Source organism: Lepus europaeus, chromosome 7 (assembly GCF_033115175.1).
Source record: "Lepus europaeus isolate LE1 chromosome 7, mLepTim1.pri, whole genome shotgun sequence".
Lineage (NCBI taxonomy): Eukaryota > Metazoa > Chordata > Mammalia > Lagomorpha > Leporidae > Lepus > Lepus europaeus.
This window is the reverse complement of record NC_084833.1, coordinates 82,378,417-82,402,800: the sequence shown is the minus strand read 5'-3', so window position 1 is coordinate 82,402,800 and position 24,384 is coordinate 82,378,417. Positions and strand designations below refer to the sequence as shown.

The window sequence follows — 24,384 nt, the reverse complement described above, 5'->3', positions numbered from 1 at the left end:
GGGTTAGGAGGGAGGAGGTGTCAGGATGGCATTTTTGGAGTGTACAGCTGAGAGAGCAAATTTTGCTAATGTTGGGGATAGCAGAAGGCCAGATCTGAGGGGCGGATGAAATATACTGTTTTGTTTTTTAAAAATTCTTGTAAAGTTTGCCTCTGTTTGACTAGGTATTATTTGCACATAGTCCAATATTCAAAACGTGTGTACTTCAAAGATGCCCTCCCCTCTCGTCCTCCAGCCACCTGGGTCTTCCCCTTACCCACTGGAGCCGACCGGCATTACCAGTTTCTTGGACAAGTATGTCCTCCCAGAGATAAAGCGAATCAACACAACTGTGCATGCACTGAATTTATCTTTGATTCTGCAATTCCTTTCAACTGTCAAGTACAGAGGTCAAGCAGATGGTGGGGTTAATGAGTCTGAAGTTCACACTGCAGTGTGGGTCAGTGAAATGAATTTGGGAGTCATTGCATTAAAAGTTGTGTCGGATTGCCTAGGCAGAGAATAAAGAATAATGGAGAGGCCCTAGGACCCAGCGTCCAAGAATGCCATTATGTAATGGCAGACCAAAGAGGATGAACCTTCAAGAGGGACTGAGAGGCCAGCGCCGTGGCTTAACAGGCTAATCCTCCGCCTTGTGGCGCCGGCACACTGGGTTCTAGTCCCGGTTGGGGCGCCGGATTCTGTCCCGGTTGCCCCTCTTCAAGGCCAGCTCTCTGCTATGGCCCAGGAAGGCAGTGGAGGATGGCCCAAGTGCTTGGGCCCTGCACCCGCATGGGAGACCAGGAGAAGCACCTGGCTCCTGGCTTCGGATCAGCGCGACGCACCAGCCGCAGTGCACTGGCCGCAGCAGCCATTGGAGGGTGAACCAACGGCAAAAAAGAAGACCTTCCTCTCTCTCTCTCTCTCTCACTATCCACTCTGCCTGTCAAGAAAAAAAAAAAAAAAAAAAAAAGAGGGACTGAGAAGGGGCTGATGGGAAGGGAAGGGAGGAGAACACTGGGCAACTGTGGCGGCCCAGAGCCACAATCACCCAAGGAGGAGCAGCTCATCTGCTGGGAATGAGGAGAATGTGGAGGTGCAAAGAGATTAGAGACTTTGTCATAGTAACCATGGGAAAAAGAAGAGTGAATCTGATTGAAAAATTTAGTAATATTGTCTAGCATTACAGAGGCCCTCTTGAATTTGGTGGCTTTTAGTCTACACTGGAAACCATGTACTTTGTTCTGAAGAGTGTCCCCTGTGGAACATTCTATTGCAGTATTGGCTACCCAGGTATGAGCAGAGAGAAAGGAGAGCATTATTATCCAGGCATAGGGTCTTGCCAGGCAGCTCTTACAAAAAGAAAGGCCATAGGAGCTTTGAGAATTGGCAAAAGGGCACAGAGCATGATGGGCTGTGAAACAGAGACTGGTTAGGGTGGGAAGTGAGGATGATGCATGGGAAACAGTGGCATCTGAGTGGGAGGACCGGTGAGGCCAATGAGGGAAGCTGGGCAGTGACCAGGAAGGAGGGAAGGCTGTGGTCAGAGCAGACAGCCTCACTGGAGGCTGAGGTGGAGTAAAGGGAGGATGCTCCTATAAAACAGGGGTGGGGAACATCTGGCCCATGGTAGGGCCCGCAAAATCAACTGTAGGTGTGACTTGAAATTCAATGAATCTACAGTAGGCTCATTTTTAAAGTTGGTAACTTTGTATGGCTCACACATGATGTTATAAATATCCAAATGACCCCTGGCAAAGAAAAGTTCCCCACCCCTGCTATAAATGAAGGTACTGGAAGGGTTGTCCACAGGGTACTAAGAGTACTCCAGATGAAGCCATAGCTTGTTGTAATGGTGCCAAGTTGTTTAAAGAGTAAGAATGATTGAGCTGGTGCTGTGGCATAGAAGGTTAAGCCTTCATCCGCCTGCAGCGCCAGCATCCCATATGTGCGCCGATTCCAGTCCTGGCTGCTCCACTTCTAATCCAGCTCTCTGATGTGTCCTGGGAAAGCAGTAGAAGATGGCCCAAGTCCTTGGGACCCTGCACCCATGTGGGAGACCCAGAAGAAACTCCTGGCTCCTGGCTTTGGATCAGCCCAGCTCTGGCCATTGCAGCCATTTGGAGGGTGATCCAGCAGATGGAAGACCTTTCCCTCTCTCCATCTATAAATCTGCCTCTCAAGCAAATAAATATATCTTAAAAAAAAAAAAAGAATGAAATGCTGGGGGACTCTGAGCAAGGGAGGGAGAGGAACAAACTCAAGGGAACAGGATTCTGGGAGGAGGCAGGAGGTTAGAAGAGTGATAACCTACACGATGCAACAGAAATATAATGGAAAACAGTGCAGGCTGTATTTGTAATGCTAAATTTTCTAGCGCCCACATTTAAAATATAAAAGGAAATGGGTACAATTTTAATAATATATTTTCTTTAACCCATAAAACCCAAAACATTATCATTTTAACATATAATCAGTATAAAATATTCTTAATTGCATATTTTACATTCTGTGTAACATATTTAACATATTAAGTACTAAATCATCAATATCTGGTGTGCATTTTACACTTGTAGCACATCTAAGTTGGAACCAACCAATTCCAAGTGCTGAGTTGCCACATGTAACACACAGCTACTGTAATGCACAGTCCAGGCTCAGACTCTGTTTCTTCTCACATCTAATCCCAAGTCTTCATCAGCACTGAGCAATGCATTATTTTCGGAAGCACAGACATAATCCAACTAGTTATTCGAGTCAGCTGGAGGGAGGCGCTAATGAAAAGACTTTGATACCTGTCTTAACTCTGAATTGTTTACCTAGTAGGAAATTGGGCATTTATGTTACTTCTCTGAGCCTCAGCTTTGTTATGTACAGAGCAGTGATCAAATACCCAAGTACCTGTGAAGGGAAAAGCATAGTTCCTTAACCCAGGTCTCCTTGCTGAGTCTCACAGGTTGAGACAATGCTTGTGAAATGCTTGTCTCCTGTTTAAATGTGAACACCTGACCTCAGATGGGAACATTCTAGGGCTTAGACCCAATCTTGGCATGCATTTTGTTTCTAGGATCAGTGTTTCTATTTATTTATTTTGTTTTTATGTAAGATGTGCTTTTACTTATTTGATTTTTTTTTAAAGCAGAGAGAGAGAGAGAGAGGCTGACCATGAGGGAGACAGAGACTGACAGGGAACAATCCTCCATCTACTGGTTCACTCCCCAAATGCCCACAACAGCTGGGGCTGGGCCAGGCAGAAGCAGAGAGCCAGAAACTCCATGTCTCTTACTGGGTGGCAAGGATGCAAGCACTTGAGCCATCACCTGTTGACTCCCAGGGTGTACATCAGCAGGAAGCTGGATTGAAAATGGAACTAGTACTCATGGCCGGCGCCGCGGCTCACTAGGCTAATCCTCCGCCTTGCAGCGCCGGCACACCGGGTTCTAGTCCCGGTCAGGGCACCAATCCTGTCCCGGTTGCCCCTCTTCCAGGCCAGCTCTCTGCTGTGGCCAGGGAGTGCAGTGGAGGATGGCCCAAGTGCTTGGGCCCTGCACCCCATGGGAGACCAGGAGAAGCACCTGGCTCCTGCCATCGGATCAGCGCGGTGCGCTGGCCGCAGCACGCCTACCGCGGCGGCCATTGGAGGGTGAACCAACGGCAAAAGGAAGACCTTTCTCTCTGTCTCTCTCTCTCACTGTCCACTCTGCCTGTCAAAAAAAAAAAAAAAAAAATGGAACTAGTACTCAAACCCAAGCAATTCAGACACAGGATGTGGGCACCTTAACTGCTGCACCAAACATCCATCCCTGTTTTTATTTTCTAAGTAATTCACAAACTATCCAAAATACACCAACTGTTCAAAACTCTCATGTGAAATGCAAAGCTTCCTTTCACCCCAGACACCCAGTCTCCTCCCCAAAGCCAACCACAGCCCCTGGTTTTCAGTGTAATCTCCTGGAGATGTTCCATACATTTATATGGTCACGCATGTCTGACTGTGTATACAAACACAAGTGCAATTACTAATTCAAGTGGAAGCATTGCTCTGTGTATCTACTGTTCTACCCTATACCTATCCCATTTTTTAAAAAATGTGTATTTATTTGAGAGGCACAGAGAGCAAGCTAGTTCATTTTCTAAACGCCCACAACAGCTGTGACTAAGCCAGGCCAAAGTCAGGAGCTGGGAGCTCAATCTGGTCTCCCACATGGGTAACAGGAACCCAACTATTTGAGCCATCACCACTGGCTCCCAGCATCAATAGGAAGTCAGAATCGGTACCCCAGGGTTGGCACTGTTGTGCAACAGGTTAAGTTTTCATCCCATATCATAGTTCCAGTTCAAGTAATGGCTATTCTGCTTCCAATCCAGCTTCCTGCTAATGTACCCGGGAAGGCAGGAGATGATGGCTCAAGTGCTTGGGAACCTGCTACCCACATGGGAGACCAGGATGGAGTTCCTGACTCATGCCTTTGGTCTAGCCCAGACCTGGCCGTAGTGGCCATTTGGGAAGTCAACCAGCAGATAGAAGGTCTCCTCTTCCTCCTCCTCCTCCTTTTCTTCTCTCTCTCCCTCCTTTTTCTCTCTCCCCCTCTCTTTTTCTTTAGCTCTGCCTTTCAAGTAAATTATTAAAAAGCAAAAATCAGGATCCAGAACCAGATATCAAACCCAGGCACTCTGATATGTATGCAGGTGTCTTAACCAACATCTTAATTGCTAGGTTGGTTTATTTATTTTAGGTGCAGGGAGTCACAGAGACAAGGAGAGAACTTCTGTCATTATTTTTGAGATAGTCTAATATCAGTACCTATAGAATTACCTCATCTTTGAATGTCTCTGTAGTGTGTTGAGGTATGGATTTAATGATTCATTTAACCAAACCATTACCAAAGAACACAGGTATCTCCAGTCTTTTGCTAACTACAGTTGACTCTCCTATACCTCATGCAACACTTAAACATAGATCTTTGTGTCTATATGCCCATATTAATTGTAGGATAAATTCCTAAAAGTGGAATTTCTGGGTCAAAGGTGTGTGCTATTTAAATAGTTTTATAGGTTTCGCCATATTGCCCTCCCAAGCGGGTTACACCCATCTACCGTCATTACGGTAATGTTTGAGTATAACTTCTGCACAGTCCTGATGACACAGTGTTATCAGACTTTTTCATCTTTGCCAGTCTGATAATGGCCAAGTCATTCACCTCTCCCACCTTGTTTCAATTGACTGTGATATGCGTCTTGTACTTAACAGGTGTGACCCACAGAAAGGGTGGCTCTTGCCATTGTGGAGTGATTACAGACTCTGAAACCTGACGAAGGGGAGCAGTCCAGCTGCCTCCGCTTAAACCTGACTCTGTCCATGTTGTTGGGGTGTGGTCCACATCTGGGTGATTCCCGAAGGCCCTTAAGCAGCAAGAGCACAAGGGGCGCTTCCTGCAAAGTGAGCTCCGCTTTAGCCTCCGAAAAACCAGGCACTGAGGGTGGGAACTGCCACCTGCCCCAGAGGAGGGATGGGCTCTCTGCAGACTGAGCACACCTCAGCCATCAACACTATTCCTGGCAGCTAAATGAGAAATGCATCATCTGGGGCTGCCGTGCAGGCCTCCTTTACAAAGCTGTTTCCAAAATTCCGAGCTTGCCTTGTTCCAGAATGGCATAAGCTGGCCGGAGACATGGGAATTTTAATTGTGGCTTAAAAAGTGCTGTGTCTCCTCCTAGCTGCTTGCCTCTCACAGACTCGGGGCTGGGAGAGGGGTTCTGCCGGCAGCCCTCTCAGTCACATCAAGTGTCCCTCAGCTCAACACAGATCCCTCCTTCCTGATCTCTCCTGGCTGGCAACAGTTTCACAGGAGGGGCTTGCATGTCATCATTATTCATTCATTCAGATGAGTATATTCTGAGCACCTTCAAATTGCCAGGTCCTGCGTGCTGGGGGTTTTGAGATGCACAGTACGTGAGTTCTCCCCATGAGGACCTCAGCGTCCCGTCCTGGGCAGGCCTACCATGTGCGTGAGCACTTCCTGCAGCCCTTTCTTCCAGAGGCCAGCCTGAACAGCCAAGTGATGGAGGACATTGCCCCAGCCAACCAGGCTATGGGTGTAAATGATCAGATCCTAAGTTCTGTCAGACTAGCCTTCCAGGAGCCTGCTTCAGACCACGCCACGGCTCTATTTGAATACCCTCATCCTCACCTCCACTCTGTCACACATCCCTCCTGCAACTCTGCACTTATTTTTTTTTCATGATTTATTTTATTTTATTTATTTGGAAGTCAGAGTTGGAGGAGGGGAGAGAGACAGAGAGAGAGAGATCAATCTTCCATCCACTGGTTCACTCCCCAAATGGCCACAATGGCCAGGGCTGGGCAAGGCTGAAACCAGGAGCCGGGACCTTCATCCGGGTCTCCCACATGGGTGCAGGGATCCAAGGACTTGGGCCATTGTCCACTGCTTTCCCAAGCACATTAGCAGGGAGCTGGATTGGAAGTAGAGTAGCTGGGCCTCAAATCAGCACCCATATGGGATGCCAGCACTGCAGATGATGGCTTAGCCCACTACAGCACAGCACCAGCCCCCAACTCCACACTGTTTAACCCCCAGTCCCCAGCCTGAGAATTCAAGGGACCTCACTTGCCTCCCTGGTCAGCTCACTTCTCTCAGTGGACTTTGCTTCCTTCCTGTCAAACATTTAACATCTTACTCTTTATGCCCAGCTTATTTGAGTCCTTTCTCCTTTTCCAATTCCTGCAGACTTCCAGGGCTTGAAGCTCTGCTCAGCCACTTACTGTAATGTTGGGCAAACTACCTAACCCCAGGAAACATTCATTGACTCCCTGTGAAATGGGGATCATGATAACGTACTGTTCACCAGGCCAGCACTGACAAGTCAGTTTCCTGCCACTGAGGAAGCCGTGGTGAGTGTGGGGCTGGGTTCAGGGACTAGCAGGGTCCCCACTCCATGGGGTGTGTGGTGTGCTGACCCCTGGGAGAGGAGTTAGAAATCTAGATAGCTAGGGGGAGTCTGGTTTCACTTCTGGCTCAGTTTACCTGGAGCTGGCTACCTCTGCATCACCCCTGCTAAGCCAGCCCCCTTGGGTGCCTCAGAAATCAGCAACTTCGTGCCTTAGCATTTTCTCTCTACTCTTCAGCCTTTCTTCGTTGAGTCTCAGGCAGGGTTATCTGCTGTCCTGGTTTGCCCATGGCTGCTCTGATTTTTTACACTGAAGCTACCACATCCTGGGAAATTCCTCTGTCCGGGGCACCCTGGGATGGTGGGTCACCCTGAGGCCTGTGACACAGAACTGACCAGGGAAGGGGGAGCAGTGGGGCTGCAGCTCCTGGAGGGGCACCAAGAGCTGTTCAGTGCCTGGCCTGTTGCTAGGCCTTCCAAGTGTCATCTCCCTTCATCCTCCAGGGCAGGCCCAGGTTCTCACCATCTCTAGGACTCCCAGCAAGGAGATCCAGGATGCAACTTGGTGTATCCTGCCCACATCAGGTATCTCCACTACATCTCACCACCTCTCGAAATAATCCTTTAGGAATGTGATGCAGTACGGCACCACCTGCCTGCAGTTTTCTGAATTAGGACTCCTAAACTCTAGGCTTTGTAATGTCTGTGTTAGCTACCTACTCATTGATAAGGCTCACAACAATTTGTATTTTCTGATTTTCAGCTGCGTTTAATGATCTCATTTGCTGGGTAAGTGGTTTTCCAGATAAGTGATGTGACACTGAGTTGTGTTAATTACGGTTGATGTCTATTGGGCAGGTGTCGTGGCACAGCTAGTTAAGCTGCCACTTGTGATGCCCACAGCCCTTATGAGACCACCTAGGATTGAGTCGCACCCCTGCTTCCAATTCAGCTTCCTACTAATGCACATCCTGGGAGGCAGCGGATGATGGCTCATGTACTTGCCACTGCCTGGGAGACCCAGACTGAATTCCTGGCTCCTGGCTTTGGCCTGGCTCAGCCGTGGCTGTTGGGAGCATCTGGGGAGAGAACCAGAAGATGGAAATCTCCCCACACACACCGCCTTTCCAATAACTTAAAAATTATTTCTGTGAAAGATTTATTTATTTCAGAGGCAGTTACCGACAGAAAGGGGGAAAGACAGAGAGGTCTTCCATCCGCTGGTTCATTCTCCAAATGGCAGCAACGGTGAGAGCTGAGCCGATCCAAAACAAGGAGCCAGGAGCTTCCTCCGGGTCTCCCACACGGGTGAAGGGGCCCAAGGACTTGGGCCAGCTTCTACTGCTTTCCCAGACCATTAGCAGAGAGCTGGATTGGAAGTGGAGCAGCAGAGACTCAAACTGGTGCCTATATGGGATGCCAGCACCACAAGCGGAGGCTTAGCCTACTATGCTACAATGCCAGCCAAAAATTTCTCCCTCTGCCTCTCTGTAACTCTGCTTTTTAAATAAAACAAATAAATCTTCTGAAGTATGTGTATGACTGCTTAATCTAGGAAACCACATTGGTAGCAGTCATAGAGCTCACCATTAGTTAATATTCTTGTTCATCATAATTGTTATCTGAACAGTATTGATCTCTGTTAAGATATTCAGGAAATATGGCTGGCGCTGCAGCTCACTTGGCTAATCCTCTGCCTGCGGTACTGGCACCCCGGGTTCTAGTCCCGGTCGGGGCTTCGGATTCTGTCCCGGTTGCTCCTCTTCCAGCCCAGCTCTCTGTTGTGGCCCAGGCCAGCAGTGGAGGATGGCCCAGGTGCTTGGGCCCTGCACCTGCATGGAAGGCCAGGAAGAAGCACCTGGCTCCTGGCTTCAGATTGGCACAGTGCACCAGCCGTGGCGCCATTTGGGGGATGAACCAATGGAAGGAAGACCTTTCTCTCTGTCTCTCTCTCTCTCACTGTCTAACTCTGCCTGTCAAAAAAATTTTTTTCAAGAAATATATTGCCTTTCTTAATTAATCAATTTTTAAAAGCTGAAAGCATGGCCTATGTAATGACTTGTAAGAAAAGGAATGAGTGAAATCTGAGTGGCTGCACCTGCCCAGCACTCTCGGCACTTTCTCCCAACAGCACTGGCATTCATTCCCAGGGGGTCTCATCAGCCCCAGGAGCCCTTTCATTCTGGTTCTGGTGACTAACATCTTTGGTTCTGTGACATTTTCATTTGTCTCTTAAAATATTTTTATTTAGGTGCCAGCGTTGTGGTGTAGTAGGTAAAGCCTCTGTCTGCAGCGCTGGCATCTCATATAGGTGCTGGTTTGAGCCCCGGCTGCTTGACTTTCAATCTATTAGCTCCCTGCTAATGCACCTGAGAAAATGGCAGAAGATGGTCTCCCATATGAGTGTAGAGGCACTTGGGCCTCTTCCACTGCTTTCCCAGGCCATTAACAGGGAGCTGGATCAAAAGAGGAGCAGCCAGGACTCAAACTAGTGCCCATATGGGATGCTGGTGTGACAGGTGGCAGCTTTACCCACTGCACCCCATGGTTGCTCCCCACAAAGAAAATCATAAGTGAAAGAGGAGGCATTACAATAGGTACTACAGAAATATAAAGGATTATAAGAGACTATTATGAACAATTATATGCCAGCCAAATGGATAATCTAGAATAGACAAATTTATAGAACAAAACAGCCTTCTAAGACTGAACCATGAAGATATATATAATCTGAATGGACCAATAATGAGAAAAGAGACTATATCTGTGATCAACAACTTCCCAGCAACAACAAAAATCAGGACCAGATGGCTTCACTGGTAAAGTCTACCAAACATTTACAAAATTAATGCCAATTTCATTCAAACTCTTCCAAAAAAATCCAAGAGGAGGAAACACTTCTGAACTCATTTGAAGAGGCCAGCATTACCCAGATATCAAGGTCAGACAAGGACACTATAAGAAAAGAAACTTACAGGCCAATTATCCCTGGTAAACATAGCTGTTTACCAACTAAGCAAAATACTAGCAAGCTGAATTCAACAGCACATAAGAAGAATTATTCATCATGATCAAGTAGAAATTATCCCTGGGAGGGAAGAATGGTTCAACATATACAAATCCATAAATGTGATATACAACATTAACAAATGAAGGATAAAGTCATATGAAATATCAATAGATGCAGACAAATATGTAACAAAATTCAATATCCTTTCATGATATAAACTCTGAATAAATTAGGTATAGAGAGAATGTACCTCACCATAACAAGGGCCATATGGGAGAAGCCCACAGCTAATGTACTCAGTAGCAAACAACTGAAAGCTGTTCCACCAAAATCAGAAGCCAGAAAAAGATGCCCACTCTCACCACTTCTATTCAACATTTTACTGAAAGTCCTAGTGACAGCAAGAAAAAGAAATGAAATCAGTACGTCAGACATTTGCACTCCATTGTCAATGCAGCTATCATCCGCAATATTGCCATTGCAATATCGCAGTTATCCACAATAGCAAAGACAAGAAAACTACCCAAATGTGTGTTGGTGGATAATGGATAAAGAAACACATAATTCCCACTATATATTACTCACCTATAAAAACAAAATCCTGCCATTTGTAACAAAACGGATAAGCCTGGAGGAATTTATGCTATGTGAAATAATACCATATGATACTTAAATACTTAATATTGTATGATATCTTTCAGATATGATATATGTGGAATCTTAAAAAATTGAACTTGAGGCTAGTGTTGTAGCATATTGGGTTAAGCTACTGCCTGTGATACTGGCATCCCATATGGGTACTTGTTCCAGTCCTGGCTGCCCCACTTCTGAACCAGCTCCCTGGTAATGCACTTAGGAAAGCAGCGGAAGATGGCCCAAGTACTTGGGCCCTTGCCACCATGTGGGAGACCTCAGTGAAGCTCCTGGCTCCTAGCTTTGGCCTTGCCTCGCCCTGTCCATTGCAGCCATTTGGGGAGTGAATCAGTGGACAGATTCTCTCCTTCTCTCTCTCTCTCTCTCTCTCTCTCTCTCTCTCTCTCTCTCTCTCTCTCTCTCTCCCAGTCTGTGTGTGTATAACTCTTTCAAATAAAATAAATAAATCTTTTTTTAAAAAAATTGAACTTATAGAAACAGAGTAAAATGGTGCTTGGTAGGGTGATGGGCTGGGAAAAATGGGCGATGCTGATCAAAGGGTTCAAACTTTCAATCATAAAAGATGAACAAGTTCTGGGGGTCCAATGTTCAGCATGGGTGGTGATGGATGTATTCATGGATATGTCAAGTAATCACTTCATACACTTTTGTTTCTAATTTGAGAGACAGAAAGGGACTAAGGGGAAAGAGAGAGAGAGAGAGAGAGAGAGAGAGAGAGAGAGAGAGAGAGAGACCATCTACTGGTTCACTCCTTAAATGTTTGCAATAGCCAGGGCCCAGCCAGGTCAAAATCAGCAGCCCAGAACTCCATCCAGTTCATCCACATGGATGACAGGGACCTGCCGGGGTGCACATGAACAGGGAGCTGGATCAGCAGTGGAGCTGGGACTTACTCTGGCACTGATACTGGTTTCAGGCATCTAATGCAACATCTGAACTGTTGCTCCACAACACCCATCACCACGTTGTACACTGAATATATACAATCTTCATTTTTCAATTAAACATTTTTAAGTTAAAAAGGGGTTTTTTTTGATCAAAATAAAATCCACAAACCAGTCAGAGTCAGATGGCCAATTCCCAGCTGTTTCAACGTCTGAGAAACTCAGGGTTGTTATTTTTGTGTTTTTCAGTTTTGCTGTTTCTTGAGCCAAAGTAACTGAAGGGCTCAAAATAAAGGTCCCTGAACTGATTTGAAGTTCTAGAAGCCTCCCAGGAGACCGGTTTGTCAGTAACCTTGACCACCATGGTTACCAGAAAGTATACGAAGAACACAGAGGCTGTCACACAGACTTGTCAGTGGTTCTAAATACAGCTTCCCAAATCATGCAGTAATCAGTACTCCAAATCATCTTTGAGGTCACAGAATTCAGGAAAGTGGGAGGAGGTTGTTGGAGAGTCACAAAGTAGAGACCCAGGATTTGCAAGCAAAATAGCATTGACATCCTCTTTGGCCAATTACTATCGAAGTGGGCATGTTGTTGACTCTTATGTAAAAAGAAAAAATTTAAAAAGAGAGAGAGAGAGAAAGAGATCAGGATCATAAAGTATGTAATACAATAACTGGTACATTAAACTGCAATTGAAGTGTAGTGCTTTCCCTTTTAAGTATTTTAGCTTTTAGATGTGCCTAGTTTTTAAAACCAACTAAGCAGCAACACTGCTGCCAGGAAATGGCTCCCACTCCTTGTGACTTACAAATAGTTGGCCATTCAGTTATTTATTCATTCAACACCATTTAATGAGCAATCAGCATGTCCCAGGCATTCTTCTGGGTACAGAGGACACAGGGATGAAATATTATATGGTTCCTACCCTCCAAGCGCTGACCTGGAATTTGGCCTCTATTGTCTTCTTTATTCCAGTAGCCTTAAACTCTGCACTTTGTTCTGTGTTAAAGAATAACTCTGTCACACATTGAGAGGGTGAATGAGAAAGAGTGACCTAAGCACTCTTGAGAATGGTCCTTGGGTGTCTGAAGGGCTCCCACACCCTGGGAGAGAACCTCTGTACATTACATTGTTTAAAAAAAAAAAAAAAAAAAGACAGATTTCAGGTTGAAATAAAAGGGAGCTTCCCTGAAATGGAAAACAGTTGCCTTGTGTGTAGAAAGTACTCTTATCATTGTCAGCAAGAGTGCAAGCACAGGTTGAATGGTGAACCCTTTGAACTGCCTCACTGGTGGAAAGTTGGCCAGTCTGATTCTTTTATTGGGTTCCCATGTATTTACAGACCTGGACTCTGCTCTGAGCTTCTGTCTCTGAAGGTGGCCTGTGAGTGGAGCCAGTGGCCACCTCATGTGAGCAGGGGGTGCAAAAAGACCACCTGTCCAAAATGATCTCAGCAATCTGCCCCAATGTGAGAATTTCTCAAGTGTTTTATTCTTTGGCTTTAAGATATCAGGGTGCTGGGAGTGGGCATTGTGGTGCAGTGAGTTAAGCCACTACTTGGAATGCTTGTATCATACCAGAGTGCCTGGTTCCAGTTCTGGCTATTCCTAGCTTCAGATCCAGCTTCCTACTAATGCACCTGGGAAGCAGTGGATAATGGCCTAAGTACTCGAGTTCCTGCCATCCACATGCAAGACTCAAATGCTCCTGGATTTGATCTCAACTAGCCCTGGCTGTTGGAGAATGAAGCAACAGTTGGAAGATACCTCTCTCTATCTCTGGTTCTCTCTGTATCACTCTGCCTTTCAGATAAGTACATAAATGTTTATAAAGTATGACAATCCTTGTTAAAATGAAATCAGTTCAAGGACATGCTTAAAAACCAGAGAGGGGGCAGGCACTGTGGTGCAGCAGGATAAGCTGCCGCTTGAGACGCTGGCATCCCATATCACAGTGCCAGTCCAGGCCCTTGTCTTCAGCCTGTCCCAGCCCTGGATCTATGGGCATTTGAGGAGTGAAAAAGCACATGAAAGTTCTTTCTTCCAAGTATGTGTGTGTGTGTGTGTATACACATATACCTATATATGTCTGTGTGTAAATATACATATATATGTGTGTGTATAAATATACATTTATGCGTGTGTAAATATATAAAATGAATGAGAACATTTCTAAGAACATACAGATGGCCCAAAGAGGTTCCCACTGGCCAAGTATAGGATAAAGCAACAAGAAAAATTACAATGATATGGAGTATGATACATTTAAAAAAGGTCTGTAAGTCCACAGAAACACTAAGGAAACAGAAGAGGAGAGTGCACAGAGAAATAGTCCACTATACCACAGTGCCAAACCCTCAAATTAAAAAAATATTAAACTTGAGGATCCTAAGACACTAACCAAATAGCTTTTCCTACTTTCACACGCAGCACAATACTCTGCTACCAGGTTATCCAGCAGACACCCACAGGGTGTTGTATAGTTCAATGCAGTTCTGACGTTTTCTACCTGGAGACAGCGCCAGAGCACACCAGGCCAAGCGCTCAGTCCCCTGGACTGCCTCCCACTTTGGTTTTTTGACAGGCAGAGTGGGCAGTGAGAGAGACAGAGAGAAAGGTCTTCCTTTACTGTTGGTTCACCCCCCAATGGCCGCCGCGCTGCGGCCAGCACACCACGCTGATCCGAAGCCAGGAGCCAGGTGCTTCCTCCTGGTCTCCCACACGGGTACAGGGGCCCATCCTCCACTGCCTTCCTGGGCCACAGCAGAGAGCTGGACTGGAAGAGGGGCAACCGGGACAGAATCTGGTGCCCCAACCGTGACTAGAACCCAGTGTGCCGGCGCTGAAGGTGGAGGATTAGCCTATTGAGCCGCGGCGCTGGCCTGCCTCCCACTTTGGATGCCAAATGCAAACCCCGGATCATGACTTATGCTTCTGACCAACCAGCTATAAATCGGAGTTCCCAGACCCATTCCTCAGGTTCAATCAGTCTACATCCGTTTTTTACAAGGCTCATACCATGGCTTTGGCTCTTCCTGGAGGGAAGAGATGCACAGGGCAAGGTATGCGGAAGGGGCACAGAGCTTCCAAAGCCTCTCTGGGCACAACACCTTCCAGGGACCTCCAGGTGTTCAGAAATGCGGAAACTCTTTGAACCTTGTCCTTTTGGGTTTTTATGGAAGCTTAGTGACAGAGGCACGGTTGATTAAATCACTGATGATCATTGACTGACTCAACCATCAGCCTTTCTCCCCTCCCTGGCAGTCAGGCGGTGGGGATAAAAGTGCCAACCCACAAATCAGGGCTTGGTCTTTCTGTCAACAACCACCCTCCTGAAGCCATCGGGGCCCTAGCACCACCAATCATGTCGTCAGGATACAAAGCCCACAGCCTGCCTTTCTGGCTTTCAGACACATCCACGCTCAGTCTCATGACACAGGCTTCACGTGTGTTCCTCCCTCTGTCTGAAATCCTGTTCCCCCATGCAGCCACCTCCTTGTTGTCCTCCAGGTCTCACGTCAGAAGTCACTTCCTCAGCGAGGTCTTCCCTGGCCATCCTACCTAATGCCATGTGCCACCCTGGCACCTGGCCCCTTTTACCCTGGGTTATTATCTTTAAGGCTCTTGTGATTGGCTTAAATGATCTCCTTGGCTTATTGATCCCTTGTATATCTCCAGGAGTGAATACAAGCTCCAGGCAACCTGTGTCACTGCCTGAGGTGTAGTGGACAGGCAGTAAACACTTGGGAACTCAGTGAATGAGTCTGTCAGTCAACTTCAGTACACGTACATGTCCTACATGCTGTGCGCTCCATCCTGCAGGTCAGGGAGTGTCACTGTACATTCCCCATCCCACCATCAATGCCACCGTCAAAGAAGACATCCTACTCTCAGTTGACTACTCCTGCCACGGCGTGCCCACCATCGAATGGAAGTACACGTCCAGCTGGGGAGCGCAAAAGATCGTAGAGTGGAAACCAGGGACACAGGCCAACATCTCGCAGAGCCACAGGGACCGAGTCTGCACCTTCGACAACGGCTCCATCCAGCTCTTCAGTGTGGGCGTGAGGGATTCCGGCTACTACATCATCACTGTGACGGAGCACCTGGGGAGCAGCCAGTTTGGCACCATCGTGCTCCATGTGTCTGGTAAGAAGGCCCCAGGGGCCTGGGGACCCTTCTCAACTGCCAGAGTGTGCGAGGCCAACTTCATGATACTAAAAGAGACATTATCTTCCCCCTCCCCTCCTCCGCCCCATAGAGATCCTCTATGAAGACCTGCACTTTGTCGCTGTCTTCCTTGCTTTCCTTGCTGCTGTGGCCGCGGTGTTAATCAGCCTCATGTGGGTCTGTAATAAGTGTGCGTATAAATTCCAGAGGAAGAGAAGACACAAACTCAAAGGTAACTCCCTGGCCTCGCCATCATGCATTCCTGGTTTTGAGGTCATGGGTGGTGCATGTTATCTTGTTCTCACCAAGAAACCACTAAGTGGCTGCTTGCTAGCTTACTCAGTTGTCTTTTGTCTTGCAGAAAGCACAACAGAAGAGATTGAGCTGCAAGATGTTGAGTGTTAGCCAAGGCTGGCCCCAATGACATTCCTACCTCAAGAGGAAAACACTACTTTCCAGCAAAAGGAGCAAACACAGCCAGTCCACCCTTTGGCCTCCCGTGGACCTGTTCTGATGGGATAGCTGGAAGTTCACAAAATGGACTGTATGGGTTGGACAGACAGCGGTAGGACTTGCACTGAATTCAAGGTGAAGAGGAAGTAGGAGCTTCGCTTGCCTTCAGGGCCAGGCTGACCCATAACCCACAGCACAGTGCAGGCCCCGGCTGCTTGTTTGTGACACCTGTGGGAGGAGTCCCTGTTCCAGAGCATCCTGAGACACATGTGCAGCCCTCCCTGGAACATGCTGTCTGTGCTCTGCACTGTCTCCTCTGTGCACCGCTGTGCCCACTAGTCCCTCGCCTTGTGCCCCACAAGCACTGCTGTGGAAGCTATTGTGAGAAAACCTGAGGCTGTAGTGAGTTATTCACAGCGAGGCCCTATGGCTTAGAGCTTTAGGGAGAGAAACTCATTGGATACGAGGGATAGGGAGACAAGTCTTTTCCCTTTCTCTCTCATTCTGACAGTAACTGGCTGTTCCCTCCTGTGGCCCAAACTTAGGCCACTGTGAAGGAAATGGATAGCCACCACAGGCAGCACCTGGGCTCCTGACACGCAGGGATGCCACCTGTGTGAAAGCTGAGCCTGCCCACCTCACCCCCACCCCCACCCCCAGTCACAGTCAGTTTGTCTCTCCCGTCAGGCCTTTGCTTTCTCCTCCCTGGGTTGAGGAACACTTGGCCTTCACTACCTCATAGCCAGGGTATCAAGAGAAGCTCACAGTATGCATAGAACTCATGAAGCTTTAAGAAAAGCATGAAAATTCTTCAGGGATCTGGAAAGTGCTATGCTGAGTATTAGAAACTAAAACGTGCTGGGGCTTTGAGGCTACAGGGGACCAAACTGCACCTGGCCTTGGTCTTATTCTCTCAGGTTGTTGGTCACAATGTTTACCTCTAAGTTTCTCCATCCCAACTTGCATTTGGCAAGCTCTAAATGCAAGCATGAGTTTATTTCTCATTCTCTTTTGCCCTCTCAAATAGTCACAGCTAAGGACCAAGGGTACCAGATGGATTATGATAGAAGCCATGGTCCTTAGCTGTGTGCCCAGCCCTCAGCTGCAAATTCACCCATGTGTAGAAGTGAAGAGAAATTCCCAAGTGACCACCACCCCATAAAGGTCCACTGGAACAAACTGACAAAGACTCACTAGGAGAAAAAAGGCTACACATTTGTTAACAAGTGAGAGAAGAAAAATCATTCAAGAGGAAATCAGAGCTGTGACTGCTCAGCAGCATAAAATCACTAAGCTCAGATACTCCTTTTTCTATAGAGGAGAATGAGGAATATGTGGGGTGTGTGTGGATGGAGGGTCCCTGAGACAAAGCTTAGCTTGTAACAAGATTCTCTTCAGAATCTGAGCCCAAGGAAAAAAACATTATCTTGTAATAGAACTCCATCCAGGTGCAGTTACATTCCTGTCTCCTCCTCAGAGACATACGATTTCAGGGTAAGGATGGAAGGCAATTGCTTTCTCTTTTACAGTCTGGCTCAATGCAGAGAGAAATGGTGGACAGAAAGAATACAAGGTTAGAGGGACCTGAGTCTAAGCCTGCTGAAGGCTTTTTTACCATTTCAATCAAGTCACTCAGTAAGAAAAAAAAAAAAAATCCAGCACATTTTGGGGTATCATTTTCTGAGCCCCAACACACTGCAGAGGTAAAGAAATGCTAGAACATTCTCTTCTCCCTCCCTTCAGGTCTCCAATGCCTCTCTTTTACTTCCTGTGAGACAAGTAGGGTGTACGTAGTAGGGTGTTCATGTAGTAGTATGCCTCCAGAGCTAACGAAAGGGATCATTTGGAATTGAGACAGGCACTAGAGAAGGTGATCTAGAGAAAGGCGTCTGGCACAGGTTCCCCCCCACCCCCAGCCACCTCTTGCACACACGTGTAAACACACACACACGTGTCCTTCTGCAGGCAGCAGCAGCCACAGGAATCAGACCCTGCGCTGGACAGTTTCCAGTGCCATGGAGAGAGAGAGGAGTACCCAAGGAGAAAAGGGACCAGGGATCAGCTGATCTCGGTACTACATTCACACAGAAGCCCACGAGAGGAAAGCCATCTGGAGCTGGGTGGCAGCGGGGGCATCTGTGGCCCTGTCTGCACTACTTGCTTTTCACAACTCTGCCCCTCAGCTTGTCAGAAATCAGGGCAAGTGATCTTCATGCTTAAAGGAGAAATGGCAAAGAATACCCAATGGGAGGCCCCCATGGGCAAACCCAGACATGAATTAAGTTGCCCCCTAGAAATATCATGAAAAGCTATTCCCCTGGCTTTCTGCTTGTGGGGGAAAAGGATCTAGATGCACTTTCAAAGCTCCCCTCTTCCTGAGTTTTTCATTCCAGAATGTGAGGTTTTTGTCTATTTTTCAAAAAAGAAAATATCAATTCACGGGAATTGGCCAATGTAAATGTTAATCTATAAATTATGGTTCAAACTGTGAAAAAAATGTTTTAAAGAATGAAATAAAATCTGAAAATAAAGCTCTGGTCCTTCTCTGCCCAAGAACTCAGAGGCTGAGCTGGAACCACAGCCACAGCGCCTATCTGAAGTGACAACACAGCAAACATTCTCTACAGAAAAACATCTTGTTAGCACCACATTCTCCTCAACCAATCTGAAATCTGTACTTCCAGAATATGAGTTGTAATTCAATTAAAGCCTCAAACAAGGATGTGACAACTGCACCATAGTCCAGCAGTACCTAGGACGCCCTACAGAACATAAATGCTTTTCAACAGAATGTCCTCTCAGAGATCATGATCTAAGAACCCAAAAAGGTCCATTTTGTACTCCCTCATTTCAGGATGTTCCAGGTACGCAAGGAGAGCTCAGAGGACCTCCGGCCCCTGAAGCCCACGTAGGTGGTAAATACCTGAGAGCTCTTCAGGCTTCCATTGGAAGCAATGCAGGTGAGCAGCAAAGATATTAAGAGAGAAGTTATCACGGCATCTTGTTCAGTGCAGGAATGGAGACAACCCCAGAGGAGGATACAATTCAGAAGGGTTGGGTTGGGGAAGTGTAGCAAGGTGCACAGAAGAGGTGACAAAATAGAATGCTGGAGACATAACAACGACCAGGTATGCCATTTCTAGGAAAGCACCAGACTCATCGGTAGTTAACTAAACCCAGAGCAGACCCCTGTGGTTACTACTGGTGTGTCCATGCACAACTCAACTCCTACCACAGAAAGGTGCCAGGTGGCCAGTGTAGATGCCTCTCTGCACATCCTGCACATGTCACTTTACCTGCCCATTGTCAGCTTTTTTCATTCTTGAGAACATAATTGTCAAGGTCAGTATGACCACTTTTTCCACTGTTTTTAAAATTATTTATTTGGAAGGCAGAATTACATAGCAGGTGGGGAATCTTCCATCTGCTGGCTCACTCCCCAAATGGCTGCAATGGCCAGGGCTGGGCCAGGCCAAAGCCAGGAACCAACAGCTTCTTCTGGATCTCTCACATGGGTACAGGGGACCAAGCATTTGGGCCATCTTCTGCGAGGCACATTTGCAGGGAGCTGGATTGGAAGTGGGGCAGCCATGACATGAACTGGCGCCCATATGGGATAGTGGCACTGCAGACCATGGCTTAACCCACTAGGTCACAGCGCCGGCCCCTTACGCTAACTTTTAAAAATTGAATAGTATTAAAAAGGATGAAATCTCATTTGCAACATGGATGGAACTGGGTCTTTATATTAAGTGAAATAAGTCAAGCACAGACAAATAGCACACAATCTTACATACCAAAAAACAAACAAACAAACAAACAAAAAACATGATCTCATAGAAGTGAAAAGGTGCAGCGGGGATACAAACCAGTGTCCATATGGGATGCTGGCATGGCAGGCAGAGGCTTAGCCTACTATGCCACAGCATTGGCCCCTGATCTCACAGAAATTAAAAATATAACTGTGGGGGCTAGCACTGTGGTATAGCGGTAAAGCCGCTGCCTGCAGTGGCAGCATCCCTTATGGGCGCTGGTTTGAGTCCCAGCTGCTCCACTTCCCATCCAGTACTCTGCTCCAGCCTGGGAAAGCAGTAGAAGATAGCCCAAGTCCTTGGGCCCCCACCCTCTGTGTAGGAGACCCGGAAGAAGCTTCTGGATCGAGGTACCTCAGCCCGTTGCAGCCATTCTGGGGAGTGAACCAGATGAAAGACCTCTCTTTCTCTCTGCCTCTCTAACTCTGTCTTTCAATTAAATATAATGTGTGTGTGTTTGTGTGAGTGTGTGTGTGTGTATATAGCTACTAGAGACTGGGGAGGAAAGTGAAGGGATTGGGGGAAAGTTGATTGACAAGAACTACATTAAAGTTGGGGTTCTACTGCACAGTAGGATAAAGACAGTTAATTTACTGTATATTTCTCTATTTAAACAACTAGTAGAAGAAATGTTAAATGCTTGAAAGGGTAAATATATTTATACTAATTGACGTTACACAATATATACAAGTGATGAGACATCACAGTACTCCATAAATTTCCATAATATTCATGTCTGATATTTTTAAAAAAGATTTATTTATTTATTTGAAAGTCAGAGTTACACAGAGAGGGGAGAGGCAGAGAGAGAGAGAGAGATCTTCCATCCAATGGTTCATCCCCAATTGGCCACAATGGCCAAAGCTGTGTCAATCTGAAGCCAGGAATCAGGAGCTTCCTCCAAGTCTCCCACATGGGTGCAGGGGCCCAAGGACCTGGGCCATCCTCTACTGCTTTCCCAGGTCATAGCAGAGAGCTGGATTTGAAGTGGAGCAGCCAGGTCTCGAACCGGCGCCCACATGGGATGCTGGTGCCTCGGGCCAGGGCGTTAACCCGCTGTGCCATAGCGCCAGCCCCTGATACTTTTTAAATAAAAAAAATTTAGTGGAAGACTGGCATGTAGCCTAGTGGCTAACATGCAGGGTGTGACCCCATACTTCCTCTGTCCCTTATGGAGTGACTGGGTTGGATACCTGCCTCTGGTTCCTGACTCCAGCTTCCTGCTGACAGATCCTGGGGGGCAGTGGTGATGTTCCAGTATTTGGGTTTCTGCTTTCCTTGTGGGAGACCTAGATTGAGTTCCCAGCTTCCTGTTTTTATGGACATTGGGGGAGTGAACCAGCAGACGGGAGTGCTTTGTCTATCAACTAGATAAATTAAAAAAAATACATAAAGTAGGTTTTTGGTTTGATTACATATGTGATAAATCCTTCTTTAAAATTAATATTAAAGTCTATAAAGCTCTTTCTCCTTCTTCAATCTTACTTCCCAGAGGGAACAATAATTAAATTTGATGTATATCCTTCTAGGTTTGCTTATACATATAGGAACATTTCTGTCCATCTACACACTTTCTTTTTAGTCAGATGGGATTCCATAATACACATCATCCTACAACTTCTTTCCTTAAGGTATCTTTGGCATTATTTTAGGTCTCTACTTATTCCTAAACTTTATTCTTATTCTTGCGTGCACAATGCAATCCACAGCATGGATACATTTTAACTGTTCACTGAAAAACTTTCAAATGACATACAAAAATAAAAATCATGGGCAGATTCCCTGATATGTCAGATTAGTTACTTCAACTAAGATGGCTTCCTCTTAATAACTAATGCATTCAACTCTGCTGATTCTTACTCTTTCAGGGAATTCATAATCAATTTATAATGTTGATGGGTTTTATGTAAAGTTTATCAGAGACTGAGTTGTAGGGATGGGAGAGGTTATTACTAATGTAAAAATGTCAAATTTTAGCTTTATATTTTATCTTATAAAGTACACACACAGTTAGTTTAAATCTCTTATCTAACAGTAGTGTAGTTCAGGTAGTTCTGTCCCTAAAAATATTTTTGCCTAAGTAATCTCATGTTTTTTTCTACTAAATAAACCGAACTTACTAAGTAATTCAGTTTTATTTCTATTCATAATAACACACAAGTACCAATAATTTCTATCAGGGTCCAGCATTGTGACCTAGTAGTAACCTAGTAGGTTAAGCTGCCATCTGCAGCACCAGCATCCCATACAGGTGCCAGTTCAAGTCCCCACAGCTCCACTTCCTCTCCAGCTCACTGCTGAAAATGCAGCAGAGGATGGCTCAGGTTCTTGGGCCCTTGCACACACTCTTATGGAAAACCTGGAAGAAGCTCCTGATTCCTGGCTTCAGGTTGGCCCAGCACTGGCTATTGTGGCCATTTGGGTAGTGAACTGGTAGATGGATGCTCTCTCTCTTTCTCTCTGTGTGACTCTGCTTTTTAAATAAATAAATGTTTAAAAAGAAAAAAAGAAGTATTTCTGATCAACATGACATAATCAATGGTAACACTTTGATTTGATGGTATTCTAGCAACAGGGTCAGAGGATAACCTTGACAAGCTCAAACATTTAGCCAGTAGCAGTCAACATTCAAACACAACTTTTTTGCCAATTTGTCTCTCAAGGACCACAGAACACTGTTCCAATTCCAGATAATTCAGACGGAAACCTCAAGCTGGAAATGTAAATCAAGATAAGGCAGAAGAGCTGCCATTTCCCCCCTGACGTCTGCTGTAGTTTCTAATACTCTTTAAGCAGGTAATGGAATTCACTAAACAGCACCTTAACAGAACACAGACAGGAAGACATACAAAGATCGTAGTCTTGTTATCCCACTCTATTTAGTATCTCTGCATGAATTTTCATGTATTTTTCTAAAGATTTATTTATTTATTTGAAAGGCAGAGTTACAGAGGTAGAAGCTGAGAGAGAAAGAGAGAGAGAGAGAGAGAGAGAGAATCTTCCATTTGCTGGTTCACTTCCCAGATGGCCACAATGGCTGGAGCTTGGTCCATCTGGAACCAGGAGCCTGGAGCTTCTTCCAGGTCTCCCATGTAGGTGCACAGGCCCAAGGACTTGGGCCATCTTCTACTGCTCTCCCAGGCCCTAGGAGAGAGCTGGATTGGAAGTGCAGCAGCCAGGACTCGAACCAGTGCCCTATGGGATGTTGTGCTGCAGGCTGCTGTTTTACCTACTACGCCACAGCACTGGCACCAAATTCTCATGCTTTCTACCAAAGTGTGCTCCTGGTCCATGAACTGCGACTGGTTCCTAACAGGATAAGCACAGAAATTTATATATTTGATAGCAATTTTATGTCTATTATAATAAAAATGGGGCACTATGTATCTTTTTAAACATTTCATTTTACTAGTAGCTCATTTTTATTAGTTTAGCAAAGTATCAACTTACAATAAATAAAAACTTAAAGAAACAAAGTCCTTCAGCAAGTTTGTGACTCACTGTACTAGTATAAGTATTTGGAATCACACTCATGTGAGCAGAATTGTACTGATTATAGGACAAGGAAAATTTTTGCATGCCACTGCAATGTTTGAAACACTAAAGATTTCTAAATAACTAAGATTTGGTAACACTAATTCTTTTAATTTTTCTGGAGAGAAAGATGCAGTACCTTGAGCTGAAGAGGACAAAAACAAAAGCAGAGTTGTCATATAATGGCCTATATTTTCCATTTCTCTTTTAAAGAAACAAAAAAAGGTAAAGAAATTTTTATTCCTACAGTCATTCACAGGTGACTAATGCAGAATATTTCCCTTAAAAACTGAAAGCCAAGGAGGGTATTTAGCCTAGCAGTTAAGATGCCAGTATCCCAAATCAGAGAACCTGGTTCCATACCCAGCCCCAGCTCCTGACTCTAGTTTCCTGCTAATGGAGATCTTAGGACACAGCAGCGATGGCCCAAGTAATTGGGTCCAGACACTCACGTGGAAGACCTGGATTAAATTCCTGGCTCCTGACTTTGGCTTGGACCAGTCCTGGACATTCCAAGTATTTAAGGAGTGAAGCGGCAGGTGGAAGCTGTCTGTAATAAATAAATGGAAACTTGGGGGTGGGGGGGGATCACTTAAAAAAATTGAAAGCCTCACTTAAAAGGAGAATTAGCAGTACCAAAAGGCCCATAAACACAAATCTATTTTACTAATGGTAATTACTCAGGCATATTTTATGATTTGAACACTATTTCCAAGTAGTATAAACACACTGAATGGAAAAGGTAACCAACCCATTAATCCACTAAAAAAGCAGAGTTTATGAAAAAGACTTAGAGGAAGCATCCTGGGCCACTGGGTAGAGGCTGAAGAACCGTAGGGAGAAGGTTGGGCCTGAGCATTCACTAAATGTCTCAAGTGGCATGAGGTCACTCAAAGCAGGAGAGCAGGCCGAAGTGATTTAAGGAAGTCCTAAAGGTACCTGCGTCTTCAAGCTTCCAGCTGTCCTTCTTGAGG

At 45.9% G+C, this 24,384-nt stretch overlaps 1 protein-coding gene across 1 annotated transcript in view; it reads left to right on the top strand.

Annotated features, from left to right (window-relative positions):
* VSTM5 (V-set and transmembrane domain containing 5) overlaps positions 1-16,016 on the top strand; it is a 32,018-nt gene extending 16,002 nt beyond the window's left edge. Inside the window, exons 2-4 of the mRNA XM_062198308.1 lie at positions 15,264-15,590; positions 15,703-15,843; positions 15,973-16,016. Coding sequence (XP_062054292.1) covers positions 15,264-15,590; positions 15,703-15,843; positions 15,973-16,016 — 512 coding nt within the window. The remainder of the gene's footprint in view (positions 1-15,263; positions 15,591-15,702; positions 15,844-15,972) is intronic.
* The last annotated feature ends 8,368 nt before the right edge of the window (positions 16,017-24,384 follow it).